A 27,602-nucleotide genomic window follows, 5' to 3' on the forward strand; every position below is an offset into this window, starting at 1 on the left:
CCCACACAGATCAAGGCAGAAGAGAGTCATTGCCAGCTTGCAGAATCTTTGTAAACAGTTTGTTGAATGTTCTTTAATGCTCTGTGAAATGGTAGAGATCAAAGGCAGACAGCTGGATGTGGCATTCTTAGCAGTGTTGAAGAAAGTGTAGAGAATGTAGGTTTTTCATGGAATTGATTAGTTTATATGGTTACAGACAGAACAGCAGTCTTGTTGAGAAGTATAGCATGATCCACAGCACAACTGAATGGGTAAATGAAAAGTTCAAACAATCTGCAGCTTGAAGTAATTGATCTGCAATGCAATGGGGAATAAAAAGACATTTTACATTTCTACAAGCATTTCCCTCAGAACAGATTTCCATGTTATGCAAGTCTCCAGTCCCATCCCCTATGATGATGTATGGGATACAACACTCGCTGCTTGAAAGCCTGTGCTTACCACCTGCTCATGGAGCACATTTTCTGTAAAGCCTTGTCATAGGTAATAGACTTACCAAACAAGTGGCTCACTTTCAATACCTTAGCTGTGATATAGCTTAAAAAAAATTATTTTCATACTGATCACAAACTGAAAAAATACCAGGCCATATGTGAAACAATCTAAAGAGCATTATCTAGGAAAGTGAGAAAAGAAACAATAATTAAATTTTATAAAGTGATGACTGAGCTAAAATTACTGCAGAATTCAGAGGCATGGGTGATGAATACTAAATATGTTGGCAAGGTATAAGGATCAGAAATGAGATCCTTATATCAAAACAGGATGCACAAAATGGGAGTGATTTAAAAATTACCATGTGCAGAGAGAACTGAATCTTTTTAAAACTAAAGCCAGACTAAATGAAAATCAAGAAAGATGAGTCTTACACATGGATGGAATGGAAGAAAGAAGAATACCAAAAGAAGTTATATCATAGTAGACCAAATGATAAAGGAGGAATTGAAAAACCAAGAAAACAGAAATGATTTAATTTTGACCAGAACAGATGAATTGCTTACTTCTTGGATTAAAAAGAAGAAGAAGATTGCACTTGAAACCTTGTAACACATTGCAGGTGAATGCCCTCCATAAAACTATTTTGCAGGAAATATGACTAACATTATTTTGATAGCAGTGGGAAACTGAGTTAGTGGTACTGGAACTAAAACCATGACTTCTGGCTTTCTTAAACACTGCCCTTGCATTTGAGCCATCTGAATAAGTTTCATCTACTCCTTCAAAGTTTCAAACATTCAACACTAAATATTTAAAACAGTTGTCATTATTACAACACTTTTATATATTCACTTGTTTATAATTACAACATTTTATGATTATCTGTATAATTTACAGCTTTCACACCTATGCTTTAAATGTATGTACACTGCTAAGAAGTGGAGAGCAAGTAACAGTCAGTATCCACACATAGCAGACATATGCAGATTTTGTGGTAACTTCATTAAAATCCAACACAAACATCTTTGTAGCTCCTACTTTGTAATAACTGAAGTACAAGTGGCTGTACACATTCGTGAACAGGAAATAGCTCTTAAAGCAGAGGTATCTATAGTTAAAGAATAAGGAAAACTATATGTAAAGTGAGACAGACAGCAGGTGCTAAAAATATTATTAGGTGCAGCAGTTCATAAGCATGGAGAAAGTGCTGACAATAAATAAAAAAGTTTCTTTCAAGGTCTGTTTAGTAATCCCCTGACTTCTTTTATATCAGAAAATAATAAATACTTGTTTTCAGGAATCTAGACATTCTTTATATTACAATTTTTACCTGTAGAGCACATATTACATTAGAAATTTATAAGAAAGCATAGTTAGTTAATTTTGTGTAATGATAAGGAATGAGATATTTTATATTCACCTCAAAAATTATTTTGTAAATATGACTACCTTCAGATCACTTACATTTGCGAATTTTCTAGCTACAGCAACTGACTGTGCATAGAAAAAACTAGTTGTTTACGATTGCCCAATTTTATTATGCCTTGTATAATTACACCAGATGCAGGAAAAACATTACAGACAATAACAACTCAAACATCTACACCAGAGTCCAAAGCACACACATTCTGAAGAACAATGAGTCCAAAGACAATTTACTCTGCCCTTGGCAGGAGGCACCACTGGTGGTTCATGGTCACCACAGAACTCCTCCCCCTCTCCCCCCATCGCCCTGCCCCAGAAGTGCAGAGCACTTGGGAGAGAACGTGGATGTCTTCCTATGTAGTGGTGTTGTGGAACACTTGCCAGTTGATAGAGGCATGTGCGAAGAGTCCATGCTGTCTGTGGAGGGTGGACTAGTGATGGGATTGTCCACCATCCATTGGGGAGGACAGACTGGTCAACCTGCACTGGCACAGTAGATGTCGGCATTGAAGTACATGGGGAGAGGGGGATGCAAATCTTGAGCATCTCATCGATGCTGAACATTGCAGCTATGCCATCCATATCCAGCCTGTTTGGGATATGGACTGTGCACAGAATGGTGGTATGTGACGTGAGTGTGGACTCATGTGAAGCATCCCCTAAGTAAAGGAGCTGTAAGGAAAGCATATCATTTGGACACCCAGATGTGTTGATTGAGATGCAGATTTCATAGACAGTGGAGTGGGGCAGGGGGAAAAAATGTAGTTCAGGGGAAGCACTAGCACACTTTTTGGGTGCCAACTCATGTGTCGGGACAACGTCACACGTAACATGTGGTTGGGCCTAAGGTTGTGGCTCATCACATGCAGTGCCTGAATGAAGCGAGGTTAAATATCATGACACACAACATCTGAGCTACCCAAAGATGTAGTTCTCTGTGCACATATGATCAGGGTGGGGAGCAGGAGTGTAGGCAGTATGTGTGAGATTGGATCCATCGCATGACAGAGGAGCACTTGACTCGATAATTTGTGGTACAGATTCCTTTATCGTCCAGGTCAGTTTCACACATTGAAGAGAAACTGTCTGCTGAAGGGCATTGATGAGAATGTCCATAATATTGTCTGTATGAGTCAATACTCGATGCGGGCCAGAGTAAGGTGGCTGTAATGCTGGTATGACTGTGTCATCCCATAACATAAAGAGCTCACAAGAATCCAGAGCCAAATACAGGAAAACCCGAGGATGGGTGTGTGGTCATGGAAGGGGCATGAGGATTGTGGGTATGTGGGACTGGACATGCTTGACTAGTGTGGGGAGGTCAGATAGGTCGAGAGTTGCTTCATCATTGATGAACTCTGCAGGGTGGACTAAGGTTTCTCCATACAAGAGCTCAGCAAGTGAAGCCTGGAGATCTGCCTTATAAGCTGTGCATATTCCTAACATAACCCAGGGAAAGCCGTTGGACCACTCACCACTGCAGCACATGAGGGTCGCTTTCAGAGCCCTATGCTAACACTTTACCAGTTTGTTGCTCTGTGGGTGGTAAGCAGTAGTGGAGAATCCATCCACCCCACAGAGCACACAGAGTTTGTTAAACAGCAGGGATTCAAACTGCCTACGCTGGTCGGTGGTGAAGGATGTAGGGCAGCCAAATCAAGCTATCCAGTAGGGTACGAATGCTCATGCTACAGATTCTGCTGTAATGTCCTGCAGGAGTATTGCTTCCACCCACTGTGTAACATGGTCAATGACAGACAGGATGTACCTGCAACAATCAGACATGTGTTATGGTCCTACAAGGTCCAGATGCACATGTTGGAAGCAGTGTGTGCCTGCCGACTTTGTTGTGCTGGCACATTGTACAAGCACAGGCCCAAGCATGAGAGTACCTCTTCGCATCCGGTAACACAATGCATTCTGTAACAATCTGCATAGTAGCCTTAGCATCAGAATGTGAAAGTTTATGTAACGTACTGAATACTTGGCAATGCAATGCGGATAGAACAATAGGCTGGGTGATGCCCATGGACATATCATACCACAGTAGCCTGACCAAGCCTGATAAGTTGCAGGAAATGATCTGGAGAGAAGTAGTGGGGTCTTGTCAGAGGTTTTGCAGCTCAGTATCGTTGTCCTGTAAGCAGACCAGTTTGTCAAAATTAATGGGGGACGAAATTGCATTGATACATGATAAGTAGTCAGTCACCATATTTTCTGAACCTCAGATGTAATGGGTGTCTGTTGTGTATTGGAAAATTAAATCTATCTGCCAAAACCTACATGGAGGAAGATCAACAGCAGGGTTATGGATAGCATCTGTGAGGGAGTGATGATCTGTGAAAATTTTTATGTTCCTTCCTTTGATGTCAGCGCATAAATATTTTACAGCTTTGTACATTTGCAATCAATTCTCTGTCAAATGCTGACCATTTTTGTTGGTCCACAGATAGTTTTTTGGAAGAAAACTAAAGTGGCTGAGTCATATCAATTACGAGCTATTGGAGGGTTGGAAAATCACTCACATCCACTGTAATAGAGATGCAGGCACCTGGAAAAGGGTAGGTGAGAGCGACATCATGTGCTAACACTGATTTAAGATCTTTGAAAGCTCTCACCATATTGTCAGACCACTGTACCTGGCAATTACCAGAGGTTTTTTTCACTGGCCAATGTGTCAGTCAGAGGGGCTTGAATGGCTGCTGCCATCGGTAGACTACGATGATGGAAATTAATGGCTCCTAGAAACCGGCACAATTCATGAAATTACACTGAGAGAGGTAGATCACAAATTCAGTCACCCTGCTCCTGAGGGGGGCATATACCTTCAGAGGAGAAGGTGAACCCCAAAAAAATTAACAGCAGTGCATCGAAGTTGTGACTTGTTATTATTGATCACGACTCCACTGCCAGTCAATAGGTCCTGAATCTTGGCCTGGTGGAGTTCGTGTTCTCTGTCATAGGAGGAAAAAATGAGTATATCATTGAGGTATGCATAACAATATGAGCTGTTAAACAGAAGTGGGTCTATAAAACGTTGCCAAGTCTGGCCCACATTTTTGAGGTCATAAGTCATGTAACAAAATCCGTAGAAGCCAAAGGGCGTGATCACTGTTGTCTTTGGTATGTCACTCTGTTCCTTGGATATATGTAAATATGCCTTATGGCAGTCTAAGACACTGAAGATTAGTGCTCCACTGAGTACTTATGCAAAGTCTTGCATATGACGTACAGGGTAATTGTCTACTGAGGTCCACAAATTGAGGTGGCAATAATCGTCACAGAAGCGCACTGTGCCATCCTTTTTAGGAAATAAATGTATGGGAAAAGGCCAGTTACTGTCCAATGGATGGACAATACCTGCCTGCAGAAGTTCCTCCACTGAAACCTTAGCAAGGCGTAGTTTATTTGACGGTAGTCAGCATGCTTTATGACGCACAGGTGGCCTATCTGTTGTGACAATGTTTTGTGTTGTTCCATCCATGATAGTGTTCAGCTGGTCTGATGAACTCGCTCAGGGGGCCATCAGTAGCACACAATTGTCACTAATCTGTCCACAGTGGCGGTGTCAAAGTTACACGAGGTGTGTCACCAGTGTCGGGGGGCCATGGCATCAAAGTTCCACATGGTGCATCACCTGTGTCAAGGGGTAGCAGCATTGACAGACACTGTAGATGGCATTGTGCCTCAGCTAGAGCTTGTGTGACTGAGAGTATTGTGCAGTTCAGTTCGGCATTGCAAGTGCAGAGATTGTCGACTCCAGAGCACTCAGGTTGAAGCTGGGCGATGGAAGCTGCACGAATGTCTGCCAGTGAAGAGCACTTGATGAGAACCATGTTGATATCATCAGGAGGCTGAGGGGGAGGGGGAGCCGAGGAGGTGACTGAACACACAACATGAGTAGATGAGGCATGGTGCAATAATGTGGTCAACTGGAGATCTGGAGAAGAAAGAAGTGAAAAAGGAAGTCAGTGCCTAATATTGGGTCTTCTACAACAGCCATGTAGAAGGACCAAGTGAAATGTTTGCCAGGTATAAGTACAATAGGTAACTCCATAAAAGGGTCAACATGAAGTGGTGATTTATTTGCTGCTCCAAGAAACAGTTTGGCTGATGTCGTGTCCGTTACAGTAAATGAGGAAGGTTTAATGTTAATGTCTGCTCTGGCGTTGACAAGAAAATCCTGGTGCAAACCTAAATCAAAGGTGTACAGATGACCTCGTGAGGTGAAGGATCTGATTGAATGCAACATCTGTGGGCACCCATCCACATACCTAAGAGCCATGGCACGTACTGCAGTTTGCGTGCGGTGTTTGGGAATGTGCAGGGCAGGTGGCAGTTGCGAGCGGCATTCATGTAAGTGGACTGGAACCAGCATATGCATGAGTCAGCTGTACTCATCCCACCAGCTGAAGCACCAGGTGAGGGGAAGGTGGGGAGGGCAGGTGCTAGCTCGGTTCGGTTGAGGAGAGGCCGGCCCTGAACCACTGGCAATTCCGTCTTGGCTACTAGGTGGCTGCTGTTCCGTGTGCTGCCCATGATAAGCATGCACCCAGTCTCTACCACCCAATGGTGGAAGTATAGTCACAGTATTACCAACCTTGGCAGTATTAGCTGCTGTGCTACGCAAAGGGAGGTGACAGTGCCGGATAATGGCGTATGCCTGGTCTGCTAGCCATAGCCCTCGAGTGCACCGCGGTATGGGAAAGCAAATGTAATTGTAGTTCTTGTAGCAGCTTCACTAACCACAATCCCCAGAGTGCTAAGTTTGGCAAGATCTTGGTAAGGACCTGCGCATGCTGGGAGGGTGTTCTGTCACCTAAAGTCTCGTCAGAAATAATGTTGTGAGTAGTATTGACTGGTGGACGAGAAAGGTGATCAATGAGTAGTGCACATGTAGAGGCATATTTGTTGCTCTTGGGTGGGTTCAGCAACAACTCATTGATAAATCAGGGTGGTCGTGCAGATGGTACAATAAAAACACAAAGTGATGTCCAACATGTTGTCCACCAAGGTAAACCACATCACTGGGTTGTCTGGTTGTAATGGCGGCAGCTTCGGAAAACAACCTGAAGTCTGTGCTTGTGGGGGCACAGGAAAGACACGAAACATGTGGGAATACTGTGCAGTGTTTACTGCTGTGAACTGTGCCTCAATGATAAGCAATGTGGCGAGTTGAACGTCTACTAGTTATGCAGGTGAGACGTGGTGTCCAGTCCTTGTTGGGAGGAAATCTGTATGGCCATACGATGAGCATAGTGCACCAGACATGGAAGAATTGAAGGACGATACAGATGAAATCTCAAGCATAGGAGCAAAATCATGATTGAGTACCTAGCGACAGGGTGGAACCACGGTAGGTGCGTCACCCAAAATGTGTGTGGGGTGACAGGATGGATAGGCATATACATGGCCCGGTGCAGTTCACATGAGTGTCCCTTTGACTGGTGCAGAGGGGGCACATTAAATGAAGGACTGCTCTGAGGAGAGGGCAGCCATGCAGTTGGACCCCAAAACTGGACAGCCACGTGGTCCATGTTGGAGTGCATTAGAAACTCAGGTGAGGGGAATCTGGAATATTGTGCTGGAGAAGCATCCTCTCAAGTGGAGAATGCTGAGGAAGGCATTCACCCTGATGTGTACAACACTTGGTGTGATGTGCCAGAGGAGGTTAGGGCCATCTGGCCTGTCTAAGCAAACACTGGAGATGTGAACATTCCCAGTGAATTAGTAGCACATGGGGTAAAGTGTTGTGCATCATAGTCAAAGGTCCATTCCGTGGTCACGGTGTCCTGTACTGCTAGAAGAACTGGAGGTTGTGACATTGTCTATTGGCATGATACCAGTGATACATAGTGAGTGAATGCAATGTATTTTTGCGACTAGGGGTCACCAATGTGTGTTTTCTAGCTACAGCAACTGATTACACATTGAAAACTTCAACTGATTATGAACAGGTACTTTTGCTATGGCTCGTATAATTACACCACATACAGGAGAAACATTACAGACAATAACAACTCAAATACCTACACCAGAGTCCAAAGCACACACAGTCCAAAGAACACTGAGTCCAAAGACAATTTACTTTGCACTTGGCAGGGGGCACTTACTGGCAGTTGATGGTCACCACATATTTTTTCTATAATTCAGATGCAAGTTACTAATTCTTGCCCATCACCTAATATATTGCAATAATAGAGATTCTTACATGCAATAGAAGGTCTTGTCAAGGACAAACCTTTTCAGTTTGTTTCCAAATTTTATTTTGCTGCCTGTCAGACATTTTACATCACTGGGCAGGGGATCAAAAATTTTTGTTGTAGTGCTGTGCAGCCTTTCTGTGCAACAGATAACCTTAGTATGGTGTAACAAATATCATTTTTTTCTTGTACTGTAATTATGTACATCTTGTTCCTTTTGAATTGCAGTGAATTATTTACAACATATTTCATGAGGGAATAAATATACTGTGAAGAAGTAATCAAAATGCACAACTTAAAGAGATATCTCCAAGATGATCATGCATGAGCACCACGTATTATTTTCACAGTTAGTTTTTGAGCAAAGTAAACTTTCTTTCTTAAAAATGATTTATCCCAGGAACATTCCATATGATATTATTGAGTGAAAATGTGCAAAATTTGTCAACATACTGATTTCTCTCCCCAAAGTTTGAAATTATTCTGGGTGCAAATGCAGCTGAACTAAGTTGTTTAAGAACTCCAAAATGTGTGTGGGTGTTATTTTTTTCAGTTGAAATTCTCATCACTATGGACAACTTCAAAAATTTTATGTTTCCACCCTACTTATTATTTCCTCACCATGTGTTACACTGATCACTAGTGTAGTACTTCAAGATGTGCAGAGCTGAATATGTTGTGTCTTTTTAAAATTGAAAGGGAGCCCTTTTTCAGAAAACCATATAATGACACTTTTAAGAACATTGTTCATCATTTCTTCTGCTGCAGTATGTATGCTTGAATTGATTACAATACTAGTTTCATCTGCAAAAAGAAATAATTCTGCTTCTTGTGTATTAGACAGAAGATCATTTATATACATGAGAAACAATAGCAGTTCTAAGATTGAACCTTAGGTAATCCATTATGTGATTTCTCTCAAGTCAGTCACCCTGACTACATGGGGTTGATTACTAATTACAATTTTCTGCATTCTTTTGGTTTAATTTAATATTGTCCGTTGGTTGGCTACACCACAAGCCCCACAAAACCTCAGTCTCTGTAGGAAAATATTGTGATTTACACAGTCAAATGGCTTAGACTCCAGAAAATATCAATTTGTTGTGATTTTCGTTATTTATTGCTTTTTAAGTATGGAGAACAAATAGTATTCTCAGTAGTGCAACTCTTCTGGAATCCAAGCTGTGATTTACTAAGGATATTATTGTTGTTCAGGTGATATATTATTCTAGAATACATCCATATTCAAGAATTTTCGAAAATAATGTCAGTACTGAAACAGATTGGTAGTTATTGACATCTCTTCTATTCCTTTTCTTATAGAGGGGTGTAACAATGGCATGTTTCAATCTCTCTGGGAAAATGTCTTGAATTAGTGATGCATTACATATTTCACATAAGACAGGTCTTATGATATGGGAACAAATCTTTTGTAATCTGTTGGAAACACTGTCAAATCCAATTGAGCTTTACTTTTAGAGAAAATATAATTTTCTTAATTTCAGAAGAAAGATGGTGATATACTCACATGACTGAATTTTGTGATGCTTTTACAACATACTGTTGTGCTTTACCTCTTAAACTGTTTTTTCATATACTTTCTACTAAATTTAAGGAATTATTATTAAATATACTTGCTACCTGTGATTGACTGTTTATAGCCCTTCCGGAGTCTTTAATCATTCTCCCTGATTTTCATGGCAGAGTGTCACTAATGTTATATACTATCTCATTTATCGTAACTAATTGAGCATCATGATCAAAGTGAGCATTTGTTACTTGCTATAAGATAATTTTCTTGCTATGAGCTTCATCAAAGACAACATTATCAGTTAGAAGTTAGGGTCCTACTGTCTTTATCCACATGTGATGGAAAACCACTTACTGAGATCAAATTGTAGGATCAAAATAAGGTTTCAAGATAATTTTTCCAATCAGAATCCTTTAAAAAAATCTACATTGAAATCATCACAGACATGGTACTGCTACTAAAAATACAAAATGAAAAACAAACCTTGCTAGGAATATGTGGTGAACACAGAGCATGTTGTAATACTGCCATAGGGGAACACACTTGTCATCTTGTAAAATTTTTTATTATATATTTCAGCCTCAGATTATAGCACTTTAGATGGGGCATCAATCATCTCGGTCAATTATTGAACACTGAAGCACATGTTGCAGGGCATTGGATTCTTCAGTTGAAGTTTCCCCTCTCTGTTTCAGTGAATAATGCTCGTAATTAAAGTAACAAACTTTGCTATACTATCTGTGATACCTAAACTTACATAGTATAATAATAGTGAACTTATATTCTTATTTGCGTGTGTTTACAATCCATAGATTACAGTCCTGCTTGGAATATGCAAAATATCCAGTAAATTCTATAGAAATCTAAATAACACTAGCATTTAGCTTAATTTGATAATGACCATAATGTTTCTAAGGGTCACTCCAGGTTTAGAGAGGTGCTGCCAATAGTGCATGACAGTACACATAATCTCAATATACATCTGTCAAGCCCAAGAAACAATGGAATTATCATATTATAGTGGGCTGGGGTCATTGAGAAGTATCTCCCATTCTGCATTGAGGTGGCAGGATTCCTTGTGCATTGATAAGGCAGCCTAAGAATTATACTTCCATCACTCTAAAGACATAGTTTTGCAGGTTAATTGCTGAAACATGTTTTTGTAATCTAGTGAATAGTTGCTGTAGATGTGCAAGATGCTCTGCTTCACTAGACAACAATACAAGTAGTAATCAATCCATGCATAACAAAACTCTAAATCTTTAGTTAACTTACTACATCAATGGAATGCTGTTACATCTGTGCAGCACTGCATAGTCTGAACGACATTCACACAGATGTGTAAAGTTTGAATGAAGTGTAAACAGTAGTTTTGGGTATATCTGTTGATGCAAGTGGTAAATGATTAAAAGCGAGGATGTAGGCAGTCATGGAGTAAAGAGTCTTACCACGAATTGTTAGTGTCCAGTTCCTAGTGAATGAGACAGGAACTGAAATTGTGGGTAGCAAAACAAAAGCTCAACCCTGTTTTCAAATGTTCCTTTACAAAGAAATACCCTAGATATAAGTATTATTGTCAGTGGTGTTGAGAAACAGCTGAAACCATTAAAACTGATCAAAGCTCCAGACCCCAGTGGTATCCCTGTCAGATTTTACACTGAATATGTGGTTTCTAACTATAATCTGTTGTAGATCCCTTGAACAAAAAATTCTGCCCAGTACCTGGAAAAAGGCAAAGGTCACATCCGTTGAATAGAAGGGTATTAGAAGTGATCCGCAAAACTAAGATGCAGTATCCTTGACATTGATTTGTTGTAGAATCTTAGAACATATTCTGAGCTAAAACATAATGAGATATCTTGAACAGAATGCTCTCAATGCCAACTAGCATGGATTTCAAAAACATCGATCATGAGAAACCCAACTCACACTTTTCTCACATTACATACTGAAAGCTTTGGATCATGGCAGCCAGGTAGGTGCAGTATTTCTTGATTTCCAAGAAGGATTTGACTCAGTACCACACCTACATTTATTGTAAAAAGTATGGTCATATGGGATATCAAGTGAAATTTGTGACTGGATTGAGGACTTTCTGGTAGTGAGGACACAGCATGTTATCTTGGATGAAGGGTCACCACCAGATGTAGAAGTAACTTTGGGTGTACCCCAGGGAAGTGTGTTGGGACTCTTGTCATTTATTTTGTATATTAATGACCTTTCAGTAATATTAATAGTAAAACCAGGCTTTTTGCAGACAATGCAGTTATCTATAAAGAAGTGTTATCTGAAGGAAGCTACATAAATATTCAGTCAGACCTTGATAAGATTTCAGCATGGCGCAGAGACTGACAACTTACTCTGAATTATCATGAATGTGAAACTGTGTGCTTTACAAAACAAAAAACACATAGTATCCTATGACTATAATATCATGAGTCACTTTTGGAATTAGCCAACTCATACAAATACCTGGGTGTAACACTTTTTAGGGATATGAAATGGAATGATCACATAGGTTCAGTCATAGGCAAAGCACGTGGTGGACTTCAGTTTCTTAGTAGAATACTGGGGAAGTGCAATCAGTCTACAAAGGAGATTGTTTACAGATCACTTGTGCAATCAATTCTAGAATATTATATTGCTCAAATGTGTGGGACCCATACTAGATAGGACTAACAGTAGGTATTGAATGTACACAGAGAAGGGTAGCACAAATGGTCATTGGTTCATTTAATCCATTGGGGAAGGTAACAGAGATACTGAAGGAAGTGAACTGAAAGACTCTAGAAGACAGACATAAACTATCCCGAAAAAGTCTATTAACAATGTTTTAAGAACTGGCTTTAAATGATGACTCTAGGAATATATCACAACCACCTATGTATTGCTCACATACAAAACATGAGGATAAGATTATAGAACAATTATAATATGCACAGAGGCATTCAAACAATCATTCTTCCCATCCTCCAAATGAGGAAGAAACCCAAATAACTGGTATAATGGGATGTACCCTCTGCCATGCACCTCACAGTGGTTTGCAGAGTATAGATGTAGATGTAGATGTAAATTTAGATGTATATGCAGAAGTATAGCAAAGTCTTCAATAAGTGGTACAGGATAATGATCAGATATTTTGGCATTAGGCTGATGACAATCATCACATGGGCACCACCTGTTATTCTTCTTAGGAATTAAGTGAAATAAAGAGACATAGCTACTACATTAAGAGTGACAGATTCCTTGTGCTAACACAAAAGAGAACTCTTGCTTAGCAGTCTTTAGTTGGCCAGATGCAAATAATGAGACCAAGTATGAACAGGCTGTCTTGGTGTAGTGACAACATACCAGTGTTGGAGCAGGCTATGGATAGGTGATTTAAGCAACTGACTAAGCAGATTGTTGTATGGTGAATCACCTGTAATCACTTTGATGCCAGCAAGGATAGCATAGCATAGTGACCATGACTATTAAACTGTGCTGTCGAATTAAGCAGCTGGCAACTGTGAAGACCTTGGAATAGATTGTAAAATAATAAGAATCCCACTCCAACAATCAGGTATAAGACATCAAGAACAATGAATCTCCACACAAATTCTTATCAAATATTTAAGTTTAGATGTGAAGTTGATATAGCTGTAAGCCTTGATGGAAGATCAATTTGCAGCATATAGGTGATTGCCATCACTACCACCATGGAAGGCGAGAAGAAAGGCAAACTGAGAGATCAGCACCTGTGTCAATGAGAAATTGCAGCTTAGTAGAGTGCTCTGTTATAAACAGTTGACAGCTGTCCAGTTTGAAATAAGTTGGCATCACTACTGATTTCTAGGGTGACTGACACTACTGACCTTCAGGTCCACATTTATTGTGATACCAGCAGATATTCCCCCTGGTGGCCATATCCTTGTTATGTTGGAAGAGTATAACTGTTGTGAGTGCTACTACATTTGTAGGGCTGTGACTTGCCAAGACCATTCAGCTACTCGTGCTAGCAGTGCTTCTAGACAAGTCTCTGTTGTGATGACCTTCAATAGGCACATCTCAACCATTTGCTCAGCAGTTTCAGCAATAGCATCAAGGTCACCGATGCAAAATGTGAGTATTTTCTCTGTACCTACAGGTGAGAATGACTGCCAAATATTACACAGAATATTGTCATAAATTGTGTTGCCTTCATTTTAAGATAAGATGGTCTGGTGGTGGTCCATGTCTTCACAACACGATATTTCAACACCATAACTCGATGTCTTCATCAGGTGTTCCTTGAGACATCAAATGTATGATGTCTTGTACTTCAGTCTCAGCAAGCATCTGGTCAAGAAGTTGTGTTATGCCATCAAAATAATCTAATATTGGGAAGATGTGTACCACTGGGACGACATCAGACCACAAGGAGATGACAACAAATAACTGGGAATGTGTAAGAGATTTCATTAATTGTGTTGTCCTCCAGTGCGCAATGACTGTGGAGTAGTTAAGATGGTGTGCAGACAATGAGTTCTTCTGTGAAGAGCAATTTTCATCATTGCAGAGCAACTTTTAAAATCACTTAGCTTCTGACTGTGATGAGTACATTACAAGCACACACTTAATTGAGGTGTGTTTTTCAGTGCTTGGCATCAAACCTTCCATAGTCATTTACTCATTAAGTGCAGCCACCACATAACTGTATTTAGTTTAATCTGAGGTGATGTAGACCAACACAAATTGACTCTCAATTTGGGTGAACCGCAGTATTGGATTATCCATCCAGAAGAGAGGTGGTTGCATTGCTCAGCAGTTTCAGCAATAGCATCAAGGTCACCAGTGCAAAATGTGAGTATTTTCTCTGTACCTACAGGTGAGAATGACTGCCAAATATTACACAGAATATTGTCATAAATTGTGTTGCCTTCTTTTTATGACAAATGCATCAAGGTGAATCATTTGTAAGCAGCTGTGTTGCATAATCAGTCTATACCATGACAAAAAATGACTTGCCAGTGGCAAACATGTGACTTATATGTGTTGTTGTGTCGTTCCGAAATATATGTGTTAGATGTATCCAAGGCCTGAAAAATATGCAACATCATTAAAATTTACCTGCTCCTTCTTGTCATCACATGTAACTTCAGGATGAACGTTCTCCCCTGCAACTGCCTGTAGACTTCTGTTATTTACTAATTGTTAGAACTTCAGTCTAACACATATATTTCGGAACGACACAACAACACATATAAGTCACATGTTTGCCACTGGCAAGTCATTTTTTGTCATGGTATAGACTGATTATGCAACACAGCTGCTTACAAATGATTCACCTTGATGCATTTGTCATAAAAACTTATGTATGATGTGTATTATGATTCTGGAATGCATTTCTTTTTTTCCAGTGTCTCAATTTTTCTAGTGTGTGATGAAACCATTAGGGCATGTGATTGGAAAATTCTGGGTAACCAACTGTTATGTGTTAATACAATTATCTAAGCACACAACTAACAATTAATTACAAAGAGTAATTGCAATTATGTAAGACTGCTAAGAATGTTTATATCTTTAGTTCATTTTTAGCTCAGAGGCAATGCAGGAAATTGAAGAGTTCACACTGCACACACAAAATATTTAGCAGATTTTTCACTGTTCATATCACTATTTGCATGTATACCATGCTGCACATCATAAAACAATGTGCACAATCCATGTCTTGTCATTTCACTAATTGACAGCAAGAATATCCAAGGCCTGAAAAATATGCAATATCATTAAAATTTACCTGCTCCTTCTTGTCATCACATGTAACTTCAGGATGAACATTCTCCCCTGCAACTGCCTGTAGACTTCTGTTATTTACTAATTGTTAGAACTTCAGTCCAACACATATATTTCGGAACGACACAACAACACATATAAGTCACAGAGTAAGTTGTCAAGTAATACGTGTACACGTTAGCATTCGAATGAGCACTGAGTCCCAGTCTAGCGGCCGCTGCTCGGCTGGCCGCTTAGGTGGCGCAGCTGCTGCATGGCTGGCAGACAGCGCCGCACGTAGAGGACGTGCGTAATTGCGTGGCAGCACTTTGAATGATCGGCGAGTCACAACACTTTTCCCCCCTTTGAAATTGTTGCATTGGTCTTGATGGAGGTGTCCTGGAGATGGCTAACGTCCATAGGCGTTGTTTGACTCGCCGTAAAGTCTCGAGGAGGAGGCTTCCCGTACGGCCGGAGGTGTCCCCGATGATAACAGGTCGAGATGACAGGAGACGTAGGTGTCGAATCTGCTGGGGCCCCATGCACCAAGCTGCCCATTGTGGCAAGTCCAGTTGATATGACAGGAGACATAGGTGATGTGTCGGCGTCCGTTGGAGGAGGAGGCGAGTAGATTTGCTCTGACAGAGGATGGTCCTCCGGTTCTTGCATGGGCACGTCTCCTGGTGGCATCTGTTCTGGTGCTGGCATCGCGATGACGGTGAAAGGGCTGCATTGTGAGTATTGAGATATGCCAAGATCCCGAGTGTCAGGTAGAGCCAAAGGTGGTGTGGCAGCATTCGGAACAGGCGTTGCTGGCACCCGAGGCCGAAGCTGGTCCGAATGACGCACTGCAACACCCGTGTCCGTCTGGATTTCATACAGGCGTCTGCCATGGTGTCTTAAGATGCGGCCCGGGCTCCATTTTGGCCGCCTGCCATTTCCCCGTACCCAGATGGGGTCGTCGGCGGTGAACCGACCAAGTGAAGGCACCCGCGGCCGTGAGGTGGGAGGCCGCAGAAGATGAAGTAGCGTGCGGGGCTGTCGGCCATGTAAGAGCTTAGCCGGGCTGTGGTCGCCCATGGGGGTGAAACGGTAAGACACCAGAAACTGTAGAAGCGCATCATCAGCAGCAGAAGAAGTCAGAAGTTTCTGCATCTGAGCCTTAAATGTGCGGACCAGTCGTTCAGCCTCACCGTTGGATTGTGGATGGAACGGTGGGGCCGTGACATGCATAACGCCGTGACGAGCATAAAAATCCGCAAATTCGGAAGAGGCAAATTGCGGACCATTATCAGTAACAAGAGTAGAGGGGAGGCTTTCCAAAGAAAAAAATGCGGGCCAGAGCACTGGTGATTGCAGCGGTGGTAGGTGACGTGCAACGGACAATGAAAGGAAAGTTAGAGTAGGCGTAAATTACGAGGAGCCAATAAGTACCTAAAAAGGGTCCCGCAAAGTCAGCATGAATGGCTCCCAGGGCTTCTCAGGCGAAGGCCACGGTGACAAAGATGACTTCGGGGCAGCGGCCTGTGAAGCACAAGGGCCGCAGGCAGCGACCGTGTGTGCTATTTCAGAGTCGATGCCAGGCCAGTACACATGACGGCATGCCAGAGATTTTGTGCGAGACACACCCCAGTGCCCTTGGTGAAGGGGGCGCAAGACCAAAGCATGCAAAGACGCAGGTACCACAACACGCGGCGAAGCATTGTCAGTGGAGAGGAGGATAACACCATCCCTAGCTGTGAGGCGGTAGCGCAAAGTGTAGTAGTTCCGCAACGGATCAGAAGTCTTAGCGGACGGGCGATCTGGCCAACCCTTCTGAATACATCATAAAACCCGGGAGAGGGTAGGGTCAGAACCCGTAGCAGCCGCCAGTCTGTCCCCAGTGATGGGGAACCTGTCCACAACCCGCTGCTCGGCAACATCCAGGTGGAAACACAAAAGTTCGTCCCTATCGAATACCTGATCAGGACCCATGGGAAGGTGAGACAGAGCATCAGCATTTGCATGTTGAGCCGTTGGCCAGAAATGAATCTCATAATTGAAATGGGACAAGTAAAGAGCCCAACGCTGGAGGCGGTGTGCAGCCTTGTCGGGAAGTGACATTGATGGATGAAACAAGGAAGCAAGTGGTTTGTGATCCATAACAAGATGAAATTTTGAGCCATAGAGAAAAACACCAAACTTATGAAGAGCATAAATGATGGCCAAAGCTTCCTTCTCAATTTGAGAATACTTTTTTTGGGCATCCGTGAGCGTTTTGGAGGCATAAGCAATGGGTTGTTCCAAACCGTCAGAAAAACGGTGCGCAAGGACTGCACCGATCCCGTAGTGAGAGGCGTCTGTGACCAGAACAAGATGTTGGCCAGGACGATAAGTAGCCAGGCACAGGACCTGTTTCAGCATAGTCTTCAACTTCTGGAAAGCCGCTTCACATGACGCGGACCAGTGAAAAGGCACGTTTTTATGCAACAGGCGATGCAACGGCTGAGCCACCAAAGCCGCAGACGGTAAAAACTTGTGATAGTATGCTATTTTCCCCAAGAAGGCCTGCAGTTCCTTAACAGATGTAGGGCGAGGAAGGGCATCGATCACAGCGACAGTTTGTTGAAGTGGACGAATACCATCTTGAGAGAGTTGAAACCCCAAGTACGTGATAGATGCCTGAAAAAATTGTGATTTCTGAAGATTACACTTAAGACCGGCAGTCTGTAAGACATGAAAAAGTGTGCGGAGATTTTGAAGATGTTCTTCAGTGGTGGAGCCAGTGACAACAATGTCATCCATGTAATTGATACACCCAGGGACAGGGAGCAATAATTGTTCCAAGAATCGCTGAAAGAGAGCAGGGGGGCTAGCAACCCCGAATGGCAAGTGTTGGCAAGGATAGAGACAAAAGGTCAATTTTAGAAAAATACTGGCCTCCAGCAAGTTTAGTGAACAGTTCTTCAGGACGGGGCATAGGGTAAGTGTCGATGAGGCATTGAGCATTTACAGTGGCTTTGAAATCGCCACAGAGACGAATATCACCATTTGGCTTAGCAACTACGATGACAGGAGAGGACCACTCACTGGAAGTGACAGAGTGACAGGAAGCAAGACCCCTGAAGCAGTGAGATGATCCAACTCCCACTTTACCCGATCACGAAAGGGCCACAGGAATGGGCCGAGCCCGAAAAAACTTAGGCCGAGCAGTGGGTTTGAGCGTGATATGAGCTTAAAAGTCGTTCGCACGGCCTAACCCAGGAGAAAAAAGGGACGAAAATGTCATCGACAAGGAATCCAGTTGAGCATAAGGAATAGCATCAGAGACAATATTGACAGAGTCATCTATGGAGAACCCAAAAACACCAAAGGCATCGAAAACAAAAAGATTTTCTGCGTTGCTCTGGTTGACCACAAATATGGGAACAGTGTGAACGACGGATTTGTAAGATACCTCAGCATTAAACTGTCCCAAGAGAGAAATCTTCTGTTTATTGTACGTCCATAATAGCCGAGTGACAGGCGACAGGAGTGGAAAACCCAGCTGAAGATACGTCTAAGAATGAATTATAGTGGCAGCAGAACCGGTATCTACTTGCATGCGAACATCTCGACCAAGGATTTGGACAGTGAGGAATAACGTCCCTGAAAGGGAAGAAGTGCAATTGACAGACAACACAGAATCAGAATCAGCGTCACGTTCATGAACATCATGTATGCGGTCGGATTTGCAAATGGAAGACACATGACCTTTCTTTTTGCAGTTGTGACACACAGCCCAACGTTGGGGACAATCCTCGCGTGAATGTTTCGTAAAACACCGCGGACATGAAGGAAGTTGCCGGGGGTTTTGGTGCAATTTCTTAGCGGGTTGTTTACGGCTAGGCCGAGGCTGCGCGTGGGAGCGCACTGCGGTCACGTCGGCTGGCGTGGACGCGCCGCACGCGTCGTCAACAGCACACACAGGTTGTATTTCCCCAACATCACCCCACGCCTCTATTTGCGCCCCAGCGGCGCGAGAAATTTCAAAAGACTGCGCAATGGAGAGAACTTCATATAGAGTCGGATTCGCCAACTGAAGGGCATGTAGCCGAACTTCTTTGTCGGGCGCCGATCGGATAATTGCATCCCGTACCATGGAATCGGCATAGGATTCTTTGTGAACGTCAGTAACAAATTGACACTTTCGACTGAGGCCGTGAAGTTCAGCGGCCCAAACGCGATAGGATTGATTTGGTTGTTTTTGACAACAATAAAAGGCAACATGAGAGGTTACCACATGCGTTTGCTTTTGAAAATAGACAGACAGAAGTGAGCACATTTCAGCAAAGGACAAAGACACAGGATCCTTCAAAGGAGCCAATTGCGACAACAACCGATACATTTGAAGTGAAATCTAGGAAAGGAACAGAGACTTACATGGTTGTTCATCCGTGACATGAAATGCCAAGAAGTGCTGTCGAAGACGTTTTTCATAATCAGACCAGTCTTCCACCGTCTCATCGTAAGGAGGAAAAGGAGGTATAGCCAACGAAGAGAAACGCCCCGCATTTGACGCCACGACGAATTCGCGAATCGCCGCTGTGAGAAGCGTTTGCTGTTCAAGGAGATTTTGCAATAGTTGCTCGACAGTAGCCATGGAACCCTGTGAGTCAACGGTAAAAAGGAAAAATCCACTACCTCGTCGCCAGTTGTTAGAACTTCAAGTTTAACACATATATTTTGGAACGACACAACAACACATATAAGTCACAGAGTAAGTTGTCAAGTAAGACATGTGTACATGATAGCATTCGAATGAGCACTGAGTCCCAGTCTAGCGGCCCCTGCTCGGCTGGCCGCTTAGGTGGCGCAGCTGCTGCTTGGCTGGCAGACAGCGCTGCACGTAGAGGACGCGCATAATTGCGCGGCGGCACTTTGAATGATCGGCGAGTCACAACACTAATATAACTTTTGTCATTGTGGCCAACTGGAAATTGTTGAACACATCATGTTCAACATGTCATGTACATCAAGAATCTACATACCAACCATTTCATGTAGTTAGAGCCATCAATGTATTTTCAATTTCAGTGTTCATAGTATTCACAGATTTGAAGATTTCTTTGGCTTCTCCTTAGTTCTGCAGTCACTTGCCTTAGAACCAACTTTCTGACATTTTTAACATTTAAATGACTTGGACTGTTTCACATCACAGTTGATGTTTGACTTGTAGTGTTTACTGTTCTGTATACTAGCTGCCAGAATTGAATTTATTGAATCTGTTGAAGCAAACTGAAGTTTCATTGATTACTGACTTACTACATCACCAGTAATATTGATACCTGAGTTATCAATCACCATAATCAAGGGTTGGAAATCTGCTGGAAGTCCACTTAGCATAATTGTTACTATGAAATCATCACCCTTTTTTTTCCAAAGCTTTGATCTTGCTGAGCAAGCGACGTAATTTTCAATTAATATGCTTCCATATTATTCTCAGAAACCAGTTGTACATTCATCAAACATTGTCACAGCCCATTATAACTGGACAAACTCTTGTCTCCAAACATAGATTGTAAAATCTGCTACACTTCTTCAGCTATCATTGCTCCATGACATTTTGGATGAACAGAAGAATTTACAGTTAAACACATTCCTTTACATTCTTTGGATATTTATCAGTTCCAGAAATTCTTTTCCATAGTTGCTCCTTTTTTTGGTTCATTTTCAGCTGAAATTTCCTGTCACTATAGTTAGTCACACCAGTCAGATTTTCAAAATTAAACAGTGATTGCCCATTGAAAGCCATCTTTGATATATTTAATTAATTCAATACAATTGAATACAATTAATTAATTAATTAATTAATTACAAAGAGTAATTGCAATTGTAAGACTGCTAAGAATGTTTATATCCTTAGTTCATTTTAATTAATTAATTAATTATTTCAATACAATATATTTAATTAATTCAATACAGATATCTTGAAAGTTTCTTAGCCGAAACATGACAGTACCATGTTGAACACATGCAAATTACATTATCTTCACTAGAAAAATCATAATAAGAGTCACAATTGATTCCATGCTGATATTTGTGAGCTTATTTTATCAGTTTCTGAACAGATGGTACTTTATCAGCACAAAAACTTCCCTAATCTCTTCCTGGACTCATAACCAACTGGACACTGTCTCCAATTAGTCCTTTTTGGAGATCATAAAGTCAACCCTGATGAATAAAACTGCATGTACTGTGTTGACAGAACAGAGATTATCAGACACTGTTTATTCAGTGATATATTTGCAAAACAGACCCAAGATGGAAAAACAACACACTACTACACATGGCATTGGCAAAGAAAAAACATATTTATTCCCAACAATGAGGCCATGAATATTTGCCTTCAATGTCAGTATTCCATCCACAAACTGCATCAGAAATTTTGTGTAGTCTGCTTCACTAATAATGCTAGTGTTACACGACAGCAAAATGTCAGAAGCAGTAGAAGTATTTGTAAGAAGTTGTATGCATTTAATTTGTTTGAGCTTAAGAGATAAATTAGGAATTTGTGAATCAATACTTCCTTCACTCCAATGGTTTAATGTATCATTCTAGTCCTGCTTTAAATCTGTAATAAATATGCATGTTACATCCGCAGATTCAGTAGTCAGCAACACTCAAAAAGTTATCCACAGCATAATCTGAAACCAGACTGAAATTTTAAATGTTGAATGATATAAAAGAGAGTGAGACTGGTTTGTTTCCTATGCCAAATGTCAATGAATTCATCCATTGAGCTAACAGCAAAGAAAACCAATGACAAACCTGAAAGGCAGTTGCAGCTGAAGAAGAAGAAATAAAACCTTTCAGATATAATGATAACATTTTAATCCTGTCAGAGGTGGAATAGGACTTGGAAGATCAGTTGAAAAGAATGGAGAGTGTTTTCCAAAGAGGTTATAAGATGACTACCAATAAAAGTAAAACAAAGCCAGATACAGTTTCTGACTTTTTATATATGATGCAATGATATGCAATAAAATTGTAGTGACATAATTAAGTTTAACTGTGTGTCCTGCGAAAAGAGGATAAGTAGCGAAAATTTACATGAACCTGAAGTGCAGAAACACAAAAGTGATGTTGAAGTGAACGGTAACGTAAGATTATTAGAATACTTGCAAAATATACTCAAGTTAACAAATAAAATATCGGAAGATAACCTATCAATTAATAAAAAGCTGCATACAATTATCAGTGCTGATTCTAAGATTGAAGAATTGCAGTCTCCAAAATATAACGAAACATATGTGAAAAACCACTTGTAAACGGTGCTGACTCCTTGGAAAGTGGTTATGGCAAAGTAAGTGAATTTGTGCAGGAAAACATTGGTACTGCAAATGGTAAACAAATGGATTTGGCGGCAGATAAACATAAACACCATATTGTGGTTAATGTGCTGTGCAACCCGACTCACACATCCAAAACAACTGTCGGGGATCGAGAAAACGGCACTGACGAATGCTGTAATAATGTAAGTAGTGACAGAAACTGTTCAAATCCCTTTCTACAACAAGGAAAACAGATCATTCCAGACGAAAAAACTCCAACCGTAAATTGTAATCAAACTGATATCATGGAACCAAATGAGTGTTTTGGTGTAAACAATGTATCGGTCAACAAAACAGGATCTGGCATTAATAAAGACGAAAATAGTCTCTACAACTCTGCAAATTCCTCAGAAAATAAACTCCTACCCAATACAGAATGGCATGTAGTAAGTTCTAGGAAAAGGAGTGTTCGCCATAGGGACAAGAAAACCCCAACAACTTCTGCAGAACAACAAATAAATAACACAGCGCTAAATACAGCTATACCATGCAAACTGCCACAGACAGTGACTATCAGATCAACTCCTCCAACCAATACCATCTCAGTAGTTGGAAATTCAAGTGTTAGTGACAGGAAAAATAAAATAATAGGCACTGGTGATGACCAAGGAATGCTGTATGGGGAAAAGAGAGCATCGTTTCATTTAGGAAAGGTAAAATGTGGAATGACAGCAGAAAACGTAACTAACTTTATGCAGAAAATCCTAGCAGGTGATAGCAACTTTCACGTAGAAAAATTGGAATCTAAGGGTGTAAATAGTAGTTTTAAGATTGGTGTAGACTTTTATCTAAGAGACAAGCTAATGGAAACTGCTGTATGGCCCAAAAATGTTGTAATCAAGCGTTTTTTGTTCCGGAGACCAACCATTATGCCAATAAAATAGATTATGAAGTTAAAAACAGGGATCAAGGATCGCTGTACAAGAATGTTGCTAGTACTGGAAACCATACACCTGTAATCATTGCAAGTGTAAATGTGCAGTGCATAAGAACCAAAATGGATCTCCTATCATTGTTTATAGAAGAAATTAAATCAGATGTTTTATGTATTTGTGAACACTGGCTAGCTGAAGCAGAAGGTGATTTCTATAAATCTGTTGAATACTTAGACATGGCCAGTGCTTGGTTTCGAAGAACTGCAACCCACGGTGGGGTCTCTGTGTATGCCAACAGAGATCATAGCATCAAGGAAATTGATTTAAGCAGTTTTTGTGTGGATTTTGATCTTGAATTGGCTGCACTGTTATTAACAAATATTGATTTAGTTGTTGTTGCTGTGTACCATACACCAGATGGTAACTTTGAGGATTTTATTGGACACATGGAGAACTGTTTGTGTTACCTAACATGCCTAAAGTCAAAAATCGCACTGTGTGGAGATTTTAACATACACATAGGTGATGGAGATGCCAGAGAGAGGATCTTTATGAGATTAATTACCAGTTATGGGTTGTTTATTGCAAATAAGCTCCCAACAAGAGGTGGTGCATGCCTGGACACCATAATCACCAACCTCAACATCTGGGATTATAAACTCAGTGTAGTTGAACCTATGATAGCAGATCACTGTGCGCTAGTAATGGAAACCAGTATGAGGAGCAAACTGCAGATAAGCACATGGCATTCAAACTACACATTCAAAAGAAGATTTGTTAAAGAAGAGAGACTAAATCATCTCAAAGCAGCTCTGTCTTGCGTAAACTGGCAGCAGAAAATTGCAGAGTTAGTAGGCAGTGATTCTTTCTTATGTCTGTTCCAAACCTTAAAAGCAATATTTGATGACTTGTTTCCAGTAAGACCAGTGAAGAATCCTGTGGACAAATCACAAGGCAGGCAGAAAGTTATCAATGTGAAACAATGGTACACCCCCGAGCTCAATAAATTGAAGTGTATTGTAACAATGTGCAAGGACCAAATGAAATCAGCTTTAGACATTCCAGCTAAAGAATTACATCACTGCAACTACCTAAAAGCCAAAAAAGCTCATAGGAAGGCAGTAGAGGAATCAAAAAAGAAATATAATGATACATACATTAAAGAGGCCCAAAATCCTTGTAAAGCTGCCTGGAATCTTGTAAATGAGAACAGAAAGAAGACTACCTCCTGCTTAAAGTCATGTAGCCCTGATGACTTCAATGAATATTTTGTCAGAATAGTGGAAAAGACAGTGGGTGAAATTCCACACTCTGACCTAGATCCGACTGCAAACATAAGAAGTGCAGACAGTTGCAGTATTCAAAACTGGAAGGAAGTACACCCTGATGACATGATAAAAATTGTGAACTCCTACAAACACTCAGAAAGTGCAGACATCTATGGCATGCCCTCACACTGCTAAAGAAAATTATTGCAGAATTAGCTCAGCCACTAGCCATAGCAATAAACAAATGTCTATCTTCTGGTGTCTTCCCAGACTTCCTTAAACTGGCACGCACAGTACCAATATATAAGAAGGGGGATCCATGCGAGGTGTCCAGCTTCAGACTAATCTCAGTGGTACCAGTACTAGCCAAAGTTACTGAGTCTGTGATGCATTGCCAGGTACTGAATTACTTTGAGGAAAACAACTTATTCCAAAACACACAGCACGGATTCCGCAAAAGGGAGATCAACAGTGACAGCCACACTGGACTTATTAAAAATGATTCGACAGAGTTTTGAAGAGAGAGAGAGTGTGGCACTGACACTCTGTGACCTCAGAAAAGCCTTTGACTGCATCTCACACATAACACTAATAGCCAAGTTAAGATGGTATGGTGTTGGAGGTGTTGTTCTACCAACACTGCAATCTTATTTGGAAAACCAAAAGCAGGTAGTAACAGTGCACAGAGCAACTTCTCTTGAACAAAAACTGGAACATGGAGTGCCCCAAGGATCAGTCTTAGGACCTCTCCTATTCCTCATATTTGTCAATGATATGAGCTGTAATAGTCAAATGTTGCAGTTTGCAGATGACACTTCCCTTATTGCCAGAGGACATACAGCTGCAGAAGCTCTTGGTGTATCAAATTTGATGTTTGAAGAAATAAAAGAATGGTTCATCATAAACAAAATGAAGATCAATGAAGAAAAAACCCAACATTTGATATGCGTCTAACCAACATTGAAGACCAAGAAAACATGGAGACTGTCACACTGCTGGGCTTCAAGATTGACAGCAAACTCTCCATGAATGATCACACTGCATATGTATGCACCAAACTTTCTCATGTGATATACCTCCTGAGGAAGCTGAAGAGGGTAATAACTGACCAGTTTCTCACAATAGTCTACCATGCACTCTTCCACAGCCACATTAGCTATGGACTGTTGTTGTGGGGACACTCCTCAGGCAGCAAAGATGTGTTGCTATTACAAAAAAAAGCCATCAGGATCATATCCTCTAGCAAAACACTGGGCCACTGTAGGCCTATTTTCACCAGGCTAAGCATAATGACTGTTTTTAGCCAGTATGTGTTTTTCTGCCTCATTTATATAAAAGAAAATCAAAGGAATTTTAGCATAAGACAAGAAATACATAATTATGACACTCGCTGTAAGAGGAACATTGAAGTGCCAAGCTGTCACCTATCAAGTACACAAGACAGCTTTCCAACAGTCGCCCTAAAAATGTAGAATCAACTGCCTCCAGAAGTGAAATCCCTGCCACTTGAATTATTTCGGAAAAAAATTGCTCAGGACTTGAAACAACATCCACTATATTCCTTGGAAGAGTTTTTCAACAGTGGTTCTAGTGAATGGACAAAATAATAAATATTGTTATGTTTTATATATAATTTTGCCTAAATTTAATTTTCTTTTTATGTTCCCAGTTAACTGCACATTTAATTTTGTGTTTTACTTAAAGTACATATTTTGCCAAAATGAAACTTTATGTGTGTGATCTACATGATCTTGTAAACATTTTGCTTTATGGTATTTTCATTTGCTGCTATGAAGTTTTACTTTCCTGTTTAGTTATATTTCATTTTCTCTATGTTCTATATGTTTTTATGCACTGCATAAATATTTTCTTTTATTTGTAATATAAATTTTGTATATGGTGTTGTATAAATGTTAGTTGATAAACATTGTATATATGGTGCAGTCTGTCCAGCCATGGCTGGTAAAGGATGAAGATACAGTAATAAAGTAATAATAATAATCAAATCTTGACAAAATATCATCCTGATGCAATGACTGGCTACTAGACCTTAAGGTAGGGAAAGTTGTGCACAGAGAGTGAGAGGTCACAATTTGACATTACAGTCTTGTGTGTGTGTGTGTGTGTGTGTGTATGTGTGTGTGTGTGTGTGTGTGTGTGTGTGTGTGTGTGTGCGCGCGCGTGCGCCCATGCAAATGTAAGGGAGTGTAATAGTATGGACTTAAGTTACAAGAACAGGAGCAGATAATGCAATTTCCTGATTATTTATATGTGGCTATGTGCAACTTCAACATTAAACACAAGTCATACATATTATTTTTTTGTGAAAAGTATTTACATTTTACATAAAATATACAAAAACTGAAAGCTATTGCAGTAATATATTTAATATTTTTATACAAAATACCCAACTTCGTTTTTAAACTTACCAAGTTCCTCTGATGGTACTAATTTGGATCCCATCGATCTGACACATATCAAAGTTGCACCACCCAGTATATCAACAAGTGGACCTGTAACAGAGTTCACAACAACAAAATAGTAATGCATTTGAACTATAATTTCTATAACAACACACTGAAATATGCCAGTATTCTTGGTTGACCCAACATTCTAAATTTCTTGTCTCAGTAACTGAGCAAAACTGAAACCCAAAGGAAAGAAGAACTTACTATAAGCATAAGAATAAACTGCAAGAAGGTATGGTTGTTTGTGGCTTAATATTCCACCCATGCTGAAATCACGATAGAGAAAAAGACATGAAAATGAAGTGATCA

At 40.7% G+C, this 27,602-nt stretch overlaps 1 protein-coding gene across 4 annotated transcripts in view; it reads right to left on the reverse strand.

Moving 5' to 3' along the window:
• LOC126263063 (proton-coupled folate transporter-like) overlaps positions 1–27,602 on the reverse strand; it is a 266,917-nt gene that overhangs the window by 158,288 nt on the left and 81,027 nt on the right. Inside the window, exons 5-6 of one of the 4 annotated variants that reach the window (XM_049960045.1) lie at positions 27,255–27,338; positions 10,166–10,283 (exon numbers count right to left, since the gene is read on the reverse strand). The exons of 2 other annotated variants lie outside the window; for them this stretch is intronic. In XM_049960045.1, coding sequence (XP_049816002.1) covers positions 10,264–10,283; positions 27,255–27,338 — 104 coding nt within the window. In that variant the 3' untranslated portion in view covers positions 10,166–10,263. Of the gene's footprint in view, positions 1–10,165; positions 10,284–27,254; positions 27,339–27,602 lie in introns of those variants that run through there. One more of the 4 variants, XM_049960037.1, reaches the window with a different exon arrangement.

This window comes from Schistocerca nitens, chromosome 6 (assembly GCF_023898315.1).
Source record: "Schistocerca nitens isolate TAMUIC-IGC-003100 chromosome 6, iqSchNite1.1, whole genome shotgun sequence".
NCBI lineage: Eukaryota > Metazoa > Arthropoda > Insecta > Orthoptera > Acrididae > Schistocerca > Schistocerca nitens.